The following is a 16,690-nucleotide window of genomic DNA, read 5'->3' as shown; positions in this document are numbered from 1 at the left end:
CAGAATGACACCAAGGTGTAATGTACAAAATAATTCGTTATGGAAAAGGTGTTAGGAAATCTCAAGTCACAAATAATATGGCCCAAAAGCTTATGACATCTAACCTTCAATCCGATGACCTAACAGTAATGAGGGGGATATGAAGACTAAAGCTCACCCTTTCAAGTAGGAAAGTCTGCTTCCTAAAGGAATAAAATTGCTTGTCGGTATCCACACTATAATGAACCCCTTCAATACGATGTCTACTAGATTTAATTATTGCAACTACCAGGAGATTTTATTCACCTTATGACATCTCAACTCTTCACCTTAAGTGGAACTGCCGAGACAGACAAAGAAAGAGACAGACGGAAGCAGAGACTAACAGAGAGACAGAGGCACAGCCAGAGGAAGATTTAGAGAGAGAGAGATTGGATTAGGTGCAAGGACAGGGAAAACTGAGGAGAGGAAATCAGGTAAGGAGAAGGGTAGGAAGACCGAGAGAGAGACTGAGACAGAGAGCAGGAGGCAGAGACAGAGAACATGATGCACAGGTGAGTGCATGCAACTGAGTGAGGTAAACGTTTGAGGATGCGGGGTTTGGAAGTGGACGAAATGGAACGATTCTTTCAGTCCAAAATGGAAGAGGCTGAAAGAGTGCGCATGATGGGAGCAAGAAAGAGGAAGGAGAAAATAAGTTACTTAATGACCAAGTGTAAGATGGTGAATTGAAGTAGGAAATGCAAATGTGGAAGACAGGAAGACAAAAGATTATTAATGAGAAGCAGTGGAAAATAGTGATTTGAAAGCAGGAAATGCATACATGGAAGGCAAGACAATGCTTGATAGTGTCCTGGTACCAACCAGGCGTCAGGCAGTGAAATCTGAACAGTGATAGCGAGGTAAACAAAGAATATTTACACTCCCACTACATTTCGCATTCTGAAGTAAGGCGAAGAGCTGTGAAATACAACACTTTCTGTTTAAAGTTTAACAATTGAACAGAAGACAGAGTTGTGAAATAGCTATGCACCTCACATTTCAAGAAATATATTCTATTTAAACTTTTTTTTAGCATAAACATATATTTTGGCTACTTAGAACTATCATACACGCTGAAATGTATGGGAATATACTGTTTGGTTTCAGTTTCATGGATGGGAGAGAGTTCGTTACCTTTCTGTTTGATTTAGTTCAGGAAGACAGCTGTTCAGGAGAGGAGCATAAACACCCCAAAGAGGAGAGAGAGAGAGAGAGAGAGAGAGAACAAAAACCAAACACAAAGCCAACGAGAACTACAACACTGTGGAAAAAAAGAGAAAGAAAAAGGAACTCGAGAGCATAAAAACATGTAAGCCTTCAACAGAATACCTTGGGCAATATATATATATATATATATATATATATATATATATATATATATATATATATATATATATATATATATATATATGTGTGTGTGTGTGTGTGTGTGTGTGTGTGTGTGTGTGTGTGTTGAATTGTCTGTGTGTATGCAGGAGAGCCTGTGTATGCGTCGTGGAGGGACACTGCGTTTGGAGGGATGGCCGAGTTCATAGTGATCCTTTGTGGATGGAGGTTTGGGTATGCATGTTAATAAAGGTGTGTGTGGGGGGGAGATATAGCAGTTTCTAAGGTGAATCTGCAGCATGTGTGTAAGTGCAGTAGTGTGTGGGACGGTGTGGCCTTATGTGTTCAGGGACAGCTGCATGTATATCAAGGTATAGCTATGTATATAGAAACAGAACTTTGTGTGTCGATTTATGGATGTCTATGTGTATATGAATCAACATTTGTGGAGATGTCATAGTGTAGAAATGATTGGAGATGCGGGTTACGTCTGTTGAGGTGGACCTACGTGTGTGGAAGTGAGGTTGGGGTTACGTAGGTGGAGATAGGGCTACGTGTGGAGGTTTGGATATGTAAAGGAGTGGGTGTTTGTGTGGAGGGATGGCGTGTGTCCTTGGAGGCGAGACTTTGCAGAGGTGTGGCTGTGTGCCTGGACGTGTGGTGGGATGCTGGTGTGGTTCTGTGTTAGGTTGTCTTTGTGTCTGTGTTTGTGAACGTGTGCCTGTTTGTATGTGTGTGTGTGTGTGTGTGTATATATATATATATATATATATATATATATATATATATATATATATGTGTGTGTGTGTGTGTGTGTGTGTGTGCTTCGTGTTCCATGTATTTTCTGTTTTTTGTGTTCCGATTTAAGTCTGTTTTATATATTTTGTTTGTGCTTTGTGTTACTGCAGATTTATGTGCTTGAACTGAGAGGTATATGAGGGAGGGAGGCGTGAGTTGGGGGGAGGGTAGTCAAATGGTGGGTGACAGAGCGACTTGGAGGCGTTTTGTCTGCGGCCACTATTTGCGGGATTAGGGCGTCGGGCTATAGACAGATAGATAGATAGATAGATGTTTCGTGTGACTGAAGGTGAACTGCTTAAGAGCAGTACCTTTTATAGTAACGATTATTTCTTCCTGAATACAGCAAATGTTTTTAGTGTATTTCGCTCTCTGGACGATTGTATAAGACCTTCTTGGAAAGTACTAGAATTACAAAGATTGCAGTCGATACAGTCTTATGCGTGATGAGTGGTATGTGTGGTGTGGTGTAGTATGGTGTGTGGTATGGTGTGGTGCTGCGCAGTGTAGTGTGGTGTGACCAAGGTGAGAGGTATGGTGTGATGTGGGCGGGGTGAGCGGTGATGTGTGATGCTGTTTGGTGCAATGTGTTGTGTTGTGTTGTTCTGTGTTGTGGTGTGGTACAATGACATGCGGTTTGGTGCAGTGTGGTGCGTTGCGGTGTGGTGTTTTGAGGTGTGACGTGGTTTGATTTGGTGTGGTTTGGTGTTTGGTGTGATGTGGTGTTGTACAGTGTGGTATGGTTCAGCGTGGTGTGGCGCAGTGTGGAGTGGTGTGGTGTGACGCGGTGCAGTTCAGTGTGGTGCGGTTCGGTGTGGTGTGGTGTGGTTTGTAGAGTATGATGTGATATGGCTTGGTGTGGTGTGGCTTGGTGCGTTATTGTATGGTGCTGAGCAGTGTTTTATGGTGTAGTCAGCCTGGTGTGATGTAGTGCACAGTGGCGTGTTGTAGTGTAGTGTGGTGTGGTGTGCTGTAACGGAGCGTGGTGTAGGTCAGTGTGTTGTATTGTGGTGTCGTGAGGTGGTGTGAGGTATTGTCAGGCGTGTTGAAGTGTGGTGTGGTGAGGAGTGGTGTAGGTTAGTTTGATGTGATGTCGCGTGATGTGGTGTGGTGCACTGTGGTACAATGGCGTGTGGTGTGGTGTGATGAGTGTGGTGTGATGCGGGTGGTATGAGCGGTGTATTGTGGTAGGATGCTGTGTGGTGTGGTGAGGCGCTGGGGTGAGTTTAGTGATGTGCTACTGCGCTGAGGCGAGCTTATCCTATTGGCGTGGTGCCGTGTGGTGTGAGGCAGTGTAGTGTGATGTTGTGTGACAGTCTGGTGTAGTGGTGTGATGTGTGGTGCAGTACGATGTGGTGTGGTGTGGTTTGCTGTGGTGTGGTGGGATGCTGTGGTGTGGAGGTGTGAGGGTGTGTGGGAGCCAGCAGGTGTCCACTGTGGCGCGGGACACCAACGGGTTCACTCCCACACTTTACGTTTAAAATAGTCCCCCACCCAGCCTTGGTCACGTTCAGGGTTCACACACCCCTGAATACAAAGACCTTCCTATAATTTCACAAATCAACATACATACCACACACACAAATACAATATCTACATTTAAACTTAACTAATCTAGCTATCTATATACCTAGGCTGCTTCCCCCACACAAAGGGAGGTAGCCGAGACAGGACGACACACTCCTAATTTACTCATCCAAACACACTCAATTATTCGTATCTTAGACCCAAGGGGGAGAAGGGACAGATCCTCACTGGATGAACATGTTTACATTTTTAAAGCTCTTAGTGATCTAAAATACCCTCCACATTTTATCCACAGAACTAGAAAGAGTGTCACTAAAATACACATGAGTAAATACAAAAAAGAAAAACCTGAGAAAAGAATAATAGTACTCACACCCTGTGTAGCGGACACTGTTTCTCCCTGTATGAATATGGCAGGAATACAGGTAGTCAGAGCAGGAAATACGACTGTGGGCAAGTTAGTCAGAAAACTAACAAATACGTAAAAAACAAAGCAGGTGTGTATAAAATTCCGTGCAAAGATTGCGAAAAGGTACCGTACGTGTGGGAGAGACTTTTAGGGGGTTGATAAAAGGTTAAAGGAAAATAAATATGATATGAGAGTTTTTAATCTCAACAATGCAACTGTGCAACATGGATTTGATACCGAACATGGAACACTGGAATAAGGCAAAGTTTGTGCTACATGAGAGTAATATAACTAAACGTAATGTGTCCAGTCTGCCCATATTGCTGATAGAATAATTTTAATCAGAATAGAGGATTTTATTCACTTGCCAAACCTTCAGCCCACCATTTAACTAGCGGAAGAGCTAAAATAGGGTAGTTAGTTCTGGTTGTTCAAGAGCATCACGTCAGTATCTTGGAGCTGTGAGGCTTGCTGAAGTCGTTGAATGTAAAAATTATATGCCAATCCTGAAGCTCGTCTTGGCGAAATCATAGCTCTCTGTACAGGTTAAGAACTAGACTCACGCTCTTATATCATTTATGACTCAAAATTAGTCCAAGCATAACTTCCTGATTTTTGGCACACTCTCCACGGGGTAGCCTGTACATGTGAGTGAGGAGAGAACCTATGAATATATGCATCTGGTGGAGAGAGGACATAGGGTATAGAACCATGTGAGAAATTCGGGGCGATAAATGTATTACGAAGAACGAGCTCCAACTTTTTGCTTCTTTCGTTTCGCTACTGGTTTCACGGGCCAACTATTTTCTGTCACTGAACATGTGTGTCACGTTCTGGCAATTCTAACTAACCTAGAATATCCTGCCTCGTTTTTTCCCTCCCTCTCTCTCTCTCTCTCTTTCTCCTGGGAGTTGCCTGTATGTCTGTCCAACTACCTCTCTAAATGCTGCAGACCACTGCCGTCGTATTATAAGTTGTTTTAGTGATGTCGTAGCATATCTACTTTAGTGATTTACTCTGCACATCACACCTCAACTGCATTAATATATACTACTAATGCAACTGTGTTGATATTAAAGCAACACAAATAACAAAGAAGATAATGTCATAGTGTAGCGGGCCAAACAGATCACCAAGAAACGTGTGCTACAAAGCTGGAGTGCCATTTAGAGTACGGTCTCGTGTGTGTGTGTGTGTGTGTGTGTGTGTGTGTGTGTGTGTGTGTGTGTGTGTGTGTGTGTGTGTGTGTGTGTGTGTGTGTGTGTGTGTGTGTGTGTGTGTGAAACCCTTTCATATCTAAAAGTCTCTTCAAAGCTGAAAGTCTCTTCAAAGCCATCATATGGAGACAGTAAGAGTGAAATAAGAGAGAAAATGTCATCTCACAGGAGAGGTAAAATCCTTTCAGGCCGGAGTGCTTAAAAAGGACGCGATAGCATCTCAAGGAAAGGTTGTGTGTGTCTGTCTCATTAACGTTTTGGGATGCGAGGTACTTCATTCCCGGCGACATGAGCGAGGCCACACCACACCATTCAAAGCCACTCTCTCTTACCACATGACGCCAAAGGCATAATCAATGGGTCTTGAAGCTCCAGCATCTATTATATTTGTATCCAGTTAATTTATTTTTACTAACTTCAAACGATATGGTTCAGTTTGGGAGAGTTTTCAAGAGGGGTTTGATACTCGTATAACCTTCATTAACACCTCCCTCAGAAAAAAAAAAAGAAGTCCAACGGTATTCTCAGTTGGATAAAATCGTCTGCAAATAGAGAAAAATACCTAAAAAACTGTGAGTAGTCTGATGGAATTTATAATTACGAAATCTGTGTAAGTTGCGGCGATCTATCCTTGGAATGTTATGACTTGTCTCAGGTAAAAATAATCACCTGATGTTAATTTGAATACAATAGTTGTGTCCATACCAGCTTAAGGATAATCGAAAGTTACCAACGATTATACTGACAGACTTCTCAGAGCTGAATAACCTTGTATTAGCCTGACTAAAATACCCAGATGCATCCACGGCAGCGATGTGGTTAATATTCTTAGAGGCTGATCAGAATATAACACATTTGATACTGTGCTGGAAATAACAGTCTAGCTTTCAGCCTGACGAATTATTTAGCGTTTCTTTCTGTTGTTCAGGGAACTGTGAATATATAGAGGTTTTTGTCTGACACCTCATCCAGTGAAATGTGATCGGAACCAAAAAGCTCCTTCATCTCTGTCTCTATTCATCAACCACTCGTCCACCTCTCCGTCCTATACAGGGTTGCCAAGGTCGCGGTTTTCCCGCCAAATTGGGCTCGTTTTGAAGCTCTTCCGCGGGCAGATTTTACCGGTCGCGGGTTGCGGTTTTTTGGGCTGGTTTGAAAACTGTCGCGGTTGTTTGGGCTAGTATGGAGTTAAACCACATCACGACAATATACTGAGAGAGAGAGAGAGAGAGAGAGAGAGAGAGAGAGTTTAAACATATGGCGGAGAGAGACCCCCTAAAGGACGGTTCACACGAGCAAAATCGCGGTAGTTTTTTGCCGGAATTTGCTTCCCGGTAGAAATTCCGGCAACTTTTTTCGCCGGTATGGAGAGACCAACATGTCGGTCTTTTTTTGCCGGAATCGGGAGAAAGTTGCCGGGCCGATTAAAATGGATGCACCGAACAAGGCAAAGCTCTGGGAACGAAGACGAATTTGACATCTTTGTGTGTTTACAGTACCACCATTTCGACTTCATCACGCGTGGCCAACACAAGTTTATCCATCATGCCTGCCATTCTCCAGCAATCACAGTTTCCCTCATCTGCGTATTTTGTTTTTCAATGAAGGGTGTCACAAGCCCCAGCAAGTGGTGGTACTGGGTCTTGTTAAGACGGATCCACTCATTTAAAGTTTGGGGATCCTCCAAGCTGAGCTCCCTCACCAGCCTGTAATACACACTCTCTTCTTTTCTCCTAGACAGCCACGGACGAGTCCAGATGCGTGACGGCTCATCTTGAAGTAGAGAAAGTGCAAAGTCCAAGGACTGCACACCTGGTACGAGTACAGCGGTCCATCTTTGTTTGTAAACACTGTTGCCGCGTTCCTGCCACTCAGTCCCCGTACGTGTGAACACCTTTCCGGTAGACTTGCCGAAAATCGCCATTTTTTTCCCGCAAATCGGCGAAAAAAAAGGCCGCGATTTAGCTTGTGTGAACCGGCCTTAATACTCCCACAGGGACCAGTGGATGCAGCCAGTGCGGAGACTCCGGAGAGAGTTTTGTTTTATCCCAATTATCGTTGCCAGCAAGCACTGCTGCAGTAGAGAGGATTTTCTCTCAGTATAATTTAGTGAAAAGTAAATGAAGAAACAGACAGCAACATGAAACAGTTGAAAACACTCTTCATGTTAGAGCAATATGCGGACATAAAATCTGTTGTAATGATTTCACAAACAAAATTATGTTAGCAAATTTCACATATGACGTACACAGCATCGAAACACAGTGATGATGATCATATAGATTTTTGAATAATATAAGTGTGATGGAAAGTTGACTCAGAGGGAGAGAAAATACCTTCACTTGCATGTTGTATTACCTAGTGTAATGATAAGTATATTTCAACAGAATCATTGTTGTTTTATGGGCAATAGTGTTTTTATGGGAAATAGGGAAAGTTTAAGTGAATCAAGTGATCATTTCAGGCATTAATAGGGACCTATATATGAATTATTAATATAAAACACTAATTTCGCATAAATAGAGGATTTTTAAAATAATTATTGGTGTTGGGCTACTTTTGGGCTGGTTTTCAGTTGGGTTTCGCATGGGCAGAGCAGGGTGCGACTTGGCAACCCTGGTCCTATACTACCCATCTGTTTTCATCATCCTTGATCTAGATTAACCTTTCTTCTCCTCGCAACTACTCCACTCTACATCTTCCCTTGTGTATTCCCTACATGTTCTATCCACGATCGTCTTGGCCTTCCTCTCTTCTTCCAACCATTACACTCTCATACATACTTCTCTTTGTGCTGTACTATCTCACATTGTTTGTTCACCTAGTTCTTTGCCAACTTTTCATTCATCTATCTTCACTCACATGCTCTCTCCTTCATGTACTCCTTGGCTTTTCTTTCCATCCACGTTGTTATTGGCCTACCTATTTTTTGTCCTTTATACTTCATCACTCATATGCACCTTCCCTCACGGACTTTTTGTCTGTCCACCACCTCATTATTTATAATCTGTCTCTCCTCCCAACTATCTATCCCACAGCAGAACATCTATTCCACCAAAGTCAGTGGAGGGTAATGTTATTACTGGTGTCCGTCCGTAGAGTTGGGACGCTTGGGCGGGCGCAGAGATTTTATTTTTGGAGCAAATCTCAGAAAGTATTAAATGCAGTCATGAACTTTCATTATCGAACACTGTCACTTCAGTTTGTTCTTTGCCTTCGTCCCCTTTCTCTCTGTTATCCCACTTTCATATATATTTCTTATGTACTCCCTCACTTCTATCCTTCCACCTTGCTCTTGGTCCATCTCTCTTTACACGCCAATCTCTTACTCCCCATTACCTTCCTATGACCAAACCACATCAGTGTTGCTGAAAGTAAAGGAAGAAAAACTGAACTGCTGCAGCCAGATTGTGTGTGCGCGGGGAAGGATACGTCTGTGTGTGTGTGTGTGTGTGTGTGTGTGTGTGTGTGTGTGTGTGTGTGTGTGTGTGTGTGTGTGTGTGTGTGTGTGTGTGTGTGCGCGCGTGTGCGTGCGTGTGTGTGTGCGCGCGCGCGCTTCGTGCTCCATGTGTTTTCTGTAACTGTTGCTCCGTTTTTCGTCTGTTTTATATATTTTGTTTGTGCTTTGTGTTACTGCAGCTTTATATGCTTGTATGTCTCGTGTGACTAAAGGTGAACTGCTTAAGAACAGTTCCTTATATAGATACGATTGCTTCTTCATGAATACAGCAAATGTTTTCAGTTTATTTCGCTCTGTGGACGATTATATAAGAGCGTCGTGGAAAATACTGGAATTAGAAAAACTGCAGTAGATACAGCCTTGTTTACCAGATATCCTGCCCAAGTTTCATTAGCAGATACGTTGTCCAAGTTGATTAAAATCGTCTGAAGTAAGACTAAGCTTGAAGAGACGCTGCTGTACTGAAAGTCATTGGATATGCCTTGTTTTATGTCTGTTCGTATGTGGCTGCGAGATAACAGACTCAGGTTCATTCTTTTAAGGCAAGCGTTAATAGATATCTCAGTGCTTTCTTTAATATGGAGATTAATATATCACTGGAATGTTTCTAAAGCTTTCCGCCTCCTCTCAAGTAAAGATGTTTACTGTCTATTACACTCTTCCAATTGGTAACATCACTGGTGTGTTTACAGATCCCCATCTATCAGGCAAGGGTGTTTACTCGTCTCTGTTACATGGGTGTCTATTACACACCTCCTATTGGTAATCTATTGATGGTATGTTTTTCAAAGCCTCCCACCTGTCTCTCGTGCAACGGTGTTTATTATCTATTACACTCCTCTTATTAGTGATGTGTCAAGAGCATGTTTTTAGATTCCGACCACCCTCGTGCAAGGCTTTTTACTGATGATTACACGGAAGTGAAGCTTGGACATTGTTGGAAGGACACAAGTCAAGAGTGAGAGCAGTGGAAATGAGTTATTTAAGAGGAGCCTGTGGAGTCACGTGGAGAGACAGGCTGACGAATGAAGATATAAAGGAGCGTTGTGGTCTTGATGTGGATGTGATAGGAAGCGTTATGAGGAACACACTGAGGTGGTTTGGCTATGTGGAGAGGATGAAGGGGAAAGAAAGACTGACGAAGAGAGTGTATGTGAGTGAGGTGGAGGGGGGAAGAGGGAGAGGGAGGCCGAGGATGAGATGGAGTGATGGGGTGGAGAGGTATATGAGAGAGGGGGGTGTGAGTTGGGAGCAGGGCAGTGAAATGGCGGGGGACAGGGCGACTTAGAGGCGATTTGTTTGTGGCCACCCCAAACGGGACTGAGGCGTCTGGCAATTGATAGATAGATAGACATACACCATATTGGGAGTCGTACACGTCCTCTCTGATTATACGATGACAACTCTCTCAAATCATGCATGGTCTTCTCATAGCCTTCATCAGCCTCTGAACCACGTAGTCTCGTCTGCTTATGCTTGCACTCCTCATAGTCCTCATCAGACCTCAGAGCTACCTATCCAAGCCGTATATTACTGTTATCCTGTGTTCTTTTTATCGTTCTTCTTTCTTTCACTTTTTCTGGCCCCATTCATGCCTTTCTGCGTTTTGTTTCAGTCATTTGCTCTATCTCATACTCTGTTTTTTTTTTGGTTTTACTCTCTGCTCTTTTTCTCTTATCCCACCTCTTTTTCTCTCGTATTCCTGCCACGGTCCGCCAGTTACAATATTTCACGGTTTATGATGCAGATACGAGGCTGTAAGTAATGACCAGGCAAGATGATATATTGAAGCCGTTGCGAATCAAACAGACATATATGGTAAAATGTCAGACACAGACTTACACATGCACTTCTAAACTGAACTGGAGTAAAGATATAGAGAGAGAGAGAGAGAGAGAGAGAGAGAGAGAGAGACAAACAGACAGAGTATAAATTTTTCTTTACAGAACACAACTCACACACCGTAAACACACACAGACACAGACACAGACACACACACACACACACACATAGACAGACACACACACACCATCTTCTACTTGTACACAGAACCGGCGAAACTTGGACTGTTACACCCGTAGACTTTCAGAGAGCATAATTTCTTATATAGCGATTTTATGGGCGACCGAAAGTTAGGTTAGGTCACTTTGGGCAGGGTTTGGTCTGATTAGATAATTTTTGGTTGGGTTGGGTTCAGATCGACTAGATATAGACGGATTAGGTTAGATTGCTTTAGAATAGCTCGGTTTTGATATATTTTGGGTCGGGTTCTATTGGGTTGGGTTAGGCTGGGTTAGGTTCGGTTGGATTTGGTCATTTGAGGCTTGAGTGGGTTTCGTTAGGTCGGGTATGGTATGGTTAAGTGAGACTGGGTAGGATTAGGCAGGGTTAGATGCGGTCAGGCTGCGTCAGAATTAGTTAGTTTAGGTATGGGGAGGTTACGTGAGATAGTGAGGTTAAATACAATTAGACTGGGTTAGGTGAGGTTAAGTTAGATTAGTTTGGGTTATTTTAGGTTGAATTACGTCATTCGAGGTTAGGCCAGGTTCAGTTCGAGCAAATATGGATAGGTTAGGCGAGACTGGCCTAAAATAAGATTCAGAAAACGTTATAAACACAACCCCCTCCTCCCATCTGATTCTGTGACCTACGTTTTGGCTTCAGTCTTTCTCTCCCTATTTCACTCTCTCGTAAAAGTCTTGATCCCTGTCGAAACGCCTAAATTTACTGCATTGTCAAAGTGGTTTATGCATTACGGTCTTTTGTAGGTCGATCCTTCCAAAGTCAAGTATCGCACGAGGTGGACGTGGTTGTGTGTGTGTGTGTGTGTGTGTGTGTGTGTGTGTGTGTGTGTGTGTGTGTGTGTGTGTGTTCGTGTGCATGTGCGCTTGAAGCTGTGTGTGTGTGTGTGTTCGTGTGCATGTGCGCTTGAAGCTGTGTGTACTTGAGTAATGCCCACATGCACACACAAAGGCCAGGACAGTAGTGTGTGTGTATATGTGTGTGTGTGTGTGTGTGTGTGTGTGTGTGTGTGTGTGTGTAAACGTGTGTACTTGGCTGATATCCACATGCATACACACAAAGGCCAGGACACACAGAGTAGTTGTTTATGTGTGTGGGTTTATGAATAGACTACACTTACATTCAGGCCAGGACAGACATAGGGTAGTGTGTGTGTGCGTATGTGTTTGTATGTGTTAACAGAATACACATACAGAGTACCATGTGTGTGAACAGAATATGTAGAGTAGCATGTGTGTGTGTACGTGTGAATATAATACACATGTAGACGATGTGTGCTACCCACACTGACACCCTCTAATTCTTTCAGCCAGGATTGGAGACGTACCGTGTATATGTCAGGATTCCATATTATAATTACAAATCATAATAGATAGCATGATGGATAGATAGATAGACAGATAGAAGCAGCAAGTACGTGTGGACATTCAAGTGCATATACATACATACCAGTTCTCACAAACCACTTACTAAAGTCAGTCAATAATATCTTTACAAACACTCCCGACGCAGTGCCAAATGGCATAGGTTTCATAGCATCTTTTTTATTTTTTTTTAGGGATTTATGTGTATTAAACCTTAAGGATTCTTTAGTATGTTGCGTTTATTGTTTTGATATAGACACAATTTCCATCAGTAACCTTCAGAATGACACCAAGGTGTAATGTACAAAATAATTCGCTATGGAAAACGTGTTAGGAAATCTCCAGAGTCACATATAATATGGGCCAAAACCTTATGACATCTAACCTTCAATCCGATGACCTAACAGTAATGAGGGGGAAATGAAGACTAAAGCTCACCCTTTCAATTAGGAAAGTCTGCTTCCTAAATGAATAAAATTGCTTGTCGGTATCCACACTATAATGAACCCCTTCAATACGATGTCTACTAGATTTAATTACTACAACTACCAGGAGATTTTATTCAACTTATGACATCTCAAAACTCTTCACCTTAAGTGGAACTGCCGAGACAGACAAAGAAAGAGACAGACGGAAGCAGAGACTAACAGAGAGACAGAGGCACAGGCAGAGGAAGATTTAAAGAGAGAGAGATTGGATCAGTTACAAGGAGAGGGAAAACTGAGGAAAGGAAATCAGGTAAGGAGAAGGGTAGAAAGACCGAGAGAGAGACTGAGACAGAGAGAAGGAGGCAGAGACAGAACATGATGCAGAGGTGAGTGCATGCAACTGAATGAGGTAAACGTGAGAGGATGCGGGGTTTGGAAGTGGACGAAATGGAATGATTCAGTCCAAAATGGAAGAGGCTGAAAGAGTGCGTAGGATGGGAGCAAGAAAGAGGAAGGAGAAAATATATAAGTTAACTAATGACAAAGTGTAAGATGGTGAATTGAAGTAGGAAATGCAAATGTGGAAGACAGGAAGACAAAAGATTATTAATGAGAAGCAGTGGAAAATAGTGATTTGAAAGCAGGAAATGCATACATGGAAGGCAAGACAATGCTTGATAGTGTCCTGGTACCAACACAGACGTCAGGCATTGAAATCTGAACAGTGATAGCGAGGTAAACAAAGAATATTTACACTCCCACTATATTTTGCATTCTGAAGTAAGGCGAAGAGCTGTGAAATACAACACTTTCTGTTTAAATTTTAAGAACTGAACAGAAGACAGAGCTGTGAAATAACTATGCACCTTACATTTCAAGACATATATTATATTTTAACTTTTTTTTAGCATAAACATATATTTTGGCTACTCAGAACTATCATACACGCTGAACTGTATGGGGAAATATTGTTTGGTTTCAGTTTCATGGATGGGAGAGAGTTCGTTACCTTTCTGTTTGATTTAGTTCAGGAAGACAGATGTTCAGGAGAGGAGCATAAACACCCCAAAGAGGAGAGAGAGAGAGAGAGAGAGAGAGAGAGAGAGAGAGAGAGCACAAAAACCAAACACAAAACAACCAACGAGAACTACAACACTGTGGAAAAAAAAAGAAAGAAAAAGGAACTCGAGAGCATAAAAACATGTATGCCTTCAACAGAATACCTTGGGCAATTCTGTGCTGTCTGGACATTGCTACACCTCACCCTGCCCTTGGGTGGGAAAGGAGGTTCGGATGATGATGATGATGATGATGATGATGATGATGATGATGATGATGAGGAGGAGGAGGAGGAGGAGGAGCAGGAGGAGAGACACGACGACGACGAGGAAGATGAGTGAAGTTTAAAATATAAGGAGTCGATCACGCATACACAAATAGGGCTCAGAAAACCATATAAACACAACCCCCTCCTCCCATCTGATTCTGTGACCTACGTCTTGGCTTCAGTCTTTCTCTCCCTATTTCACTCTCTCGTAAAAGTCTTGGTCCCTGTCGAAACGCCTAAATTTACTGCATTGTCAAAGTGGTTTATGCGTTCGTTCGTTGACGATTTCCTCCCCTATAGGGAGGGCCGGGCCTTACATTAGCCCAGTCAGTGGATTTTTGACTGGATTTCTTAGTTGGTTGTGTTGGCTGTATTTGAGGGGGAAGAAACCACCGTGGTGGTTTTGTATGGTCTTTTTTTTTTTTTAAATATTAAATAACATAGCTCACAGGTGCATCATATGCCTGCACACGTTGATGTATAAAAACATCCGCGCATGCAGGCACAAACACACGAGTGATTTTAGAGGGGGATGGTATAATGGAACAGGTGACCAGGTGACCGTTAGGCGCGGGGATTAGCGGGGATTAACGGTACCTGAACCGTATGGAAGGGGGCATGGTGACTGAGACAGTTGTGGCTGCCTGACTGAGTGATTTTAAAAGGGTGGGGGGAAGTGTGCAGTGATGTTTGCTAGGGTTGTTATGGGTGTATTAGCAATCACTGCAGCAGCTGCTTGTTTAAGTGTCTCCTCGGGGCTGGCTGCCGTATTTATGCGGGGTGTATCTGGGTTGGGGAGATTGACAGGTCTGTTAAATTTATTGGTGTTTCGGCAGCTGAGAATATAGTGGAGACACGGGAATGGGGTATCAGTGTTGCAGTTTTCACACGTGCTGGGTTGTGCCTCATTTGTGAGTATATGAGCTTTACACTTATATCCCAGGCGGAGGCGTCGTATATTTTTAAGTGTTCTGCTTTTGAATTTGTTAACAGCATTTATTGGCTCATATTTTGTAGCGGCAGCATACCATATTGCAGAAGGGGAGCCCGCCTGGACTTGATGCTCGTGTTCTGAGCGGTTGATTGTTGCTGCCTGCATTTTAATTGTTCTTTTGATCTGAGTGAGGCTCGGTGTTATGTCAACCTGAACGTGTGAATATTCCGTGGCTTCTTTGGCTAGTTGGTCTGCCAATTCATTCCCTTTGATACCTACATGGCTGGGTATCCAATTAATTGTTATAGTTCCGCCAGCATCTCGTATTTCTTGCGCGGTGGCAATTATGTCGGTAATTAAATGAGTGTTATCAGACGGATCCTGTTTTCTTAGCGTTTGTATTGCGCTGGCGGAGTCTGTATGGATGATTGTATGGGATGTTGGGTTGATGTCTAGGGCATCATCCATGGCGGTAAGAATTGCAATTAATTCAGTCTGGAGTGTAGAGGCTCCATCTGATACACGCACGCCAAATGAGTGTTCTCGGCATACGACTGCAGCACCTGCTTTATTGTTATTCACAGAGCCGTCTGTATAGTAGGTTGATGAGTTGGGGGAGGTGGGGGAGGTGAGGGAGGCAATTTGCATTAAGCTCTCTTGGCGTAATTGTTGTACGGGAGTGAGGGCTTTAGTGGGTTATGCATTGCGGTTTTTTGTTGGTCGGTCCATCCAAAGTCAAGTATCACACGAGGTGGACGTAGTTTTGTGTGTGTGTGTGTGTGTGTGTGTGTGTGTGTGTGTGTGTGTGTGTGTGTGTGTGTGTGTGTGTGTGAGAGCGCGTGTGTTTGATTCGTGCTCCATGTGTTTTCTGTAACTGTTGCTCCGTTTTTCGTCTATTTTATATATTTTGTTTGTACTTTGTGTTACTGCAGCTTTATATGCTTGTATGTCCCGTGTTTCGTGTGACTAAAGGTGAACTGCTTAAGAACAGTTCCTTTTATAGATACGATTGCTTCTTCCGGAATACAGCAAATGTTTTCAGTTTATTTCGCTCTGTGGACGATTGTATAAGAGCGTCGTGGAAAATACTGGAATTAGAAAAACTGCAGTAGATACAGCCTTGTTTACCAGATATCCTGCCCGAGTTTCATTAGCAGATACGTTGCCCAAGTTGAATAAAATCGTCTGAAGTAAGAATAAGCTTGAAGAGACGTTGCTGTACTGAAAGTCATTGGATATGCCTTGTTTTATGTCTTATCATATGTGGCTGCGAGATAACAGACTCAGGTTCAGTCTTTTATGGCAAGCGTTAATAGATATCTCAGTGCTTTCTTTAATATGGATGTTAATATATCACTTGAGTGTTTCTAAAGCTTTCCGCCTCCTCTCAAGTAAACATGTTTACTGTGTATTACACTCTCCCAATTGGTAGCATAACTGGTGTGTTTACAGATCCCCACCTCTCAGGCAAGGGTGTACTCTCGTGTCTGTTACATGGGTGTCTATTACACACGTCCTATTGGTAATCTGTTGATGGTATGTTTTTCAAAGCCTCCCACCTGTCTCTCGTGCAACAGTGTTTATTATCTATTACACTCCTCTTATTAGTGATGTGTCAAGAGCATGTTTTTAGATTCCGACCTCCCTCGTGCAAGGCTTTTTACTGATGATTACACACACGATATTGGGAGTCGTACTCCTCTCTGATTATACGATGACAACTCTCTCAAATCATGCATGGTCTTCTCATAGCCTTCATCAGCCTCTGAACCACGTAGTCTCGTCTGCTTATGCTTGCACTCCTCATAGTCCTAATCAGACCTCAGAGCTACCTATCCAAGCCGTATATTACTGTTA

The 16,690-nt window shown here is 42.9% G+C and overlaps 1 protein-coding gene across 1 annotated transcript; it reads right to left on the bottom strand.

Moving 5' to 3' along the window:
• Positions 1-14,557: 14,557 nt before the first annotated feature.
• Positions 14,558-15,301, bottom strand: LOC145390115 (uncharacterized). Its single transcript, XM_080265170.1, has one exon. It carries the CDS (start codon positions 15,299-15,301, stop codon positions 14,558-14,560), a length of 744 nt encoding a protein of 247 aa, XP_080121296.1.
• Positions 15,302-16,690: the final 1,389 nt, after the last annotated feature.

This window comes from Coenobita brevimanus, unplaced genomic scaffold (assembly GCF_032717465.1).
Source record: "Coenobita brevimanus isolate Jiangsu-jjx unplaced genomic scaffold, ASM3271746v2 jjx.HiC_scaffold_2859, whole genome shotgun sequence".
NCBI lineage: Eukaryota > Metazoa > Arthropoda > Malacostraca > Decapoda > Coenobitidae > Coenobita > Coenobita brevimanus.
This window is presented reverse-complemented; position numbering and strand designations above follow the sequence as displayed.

Bases quoted from the DNA above. Each gene is read 5' to 3' on its own strand.
- LOC145390115 (XM_080265170.1), bottom strand. From the start codon at position 15,301: ATGGATGATGCCCTAGACATCAACCCAACATCCCATACAATCATCCAT.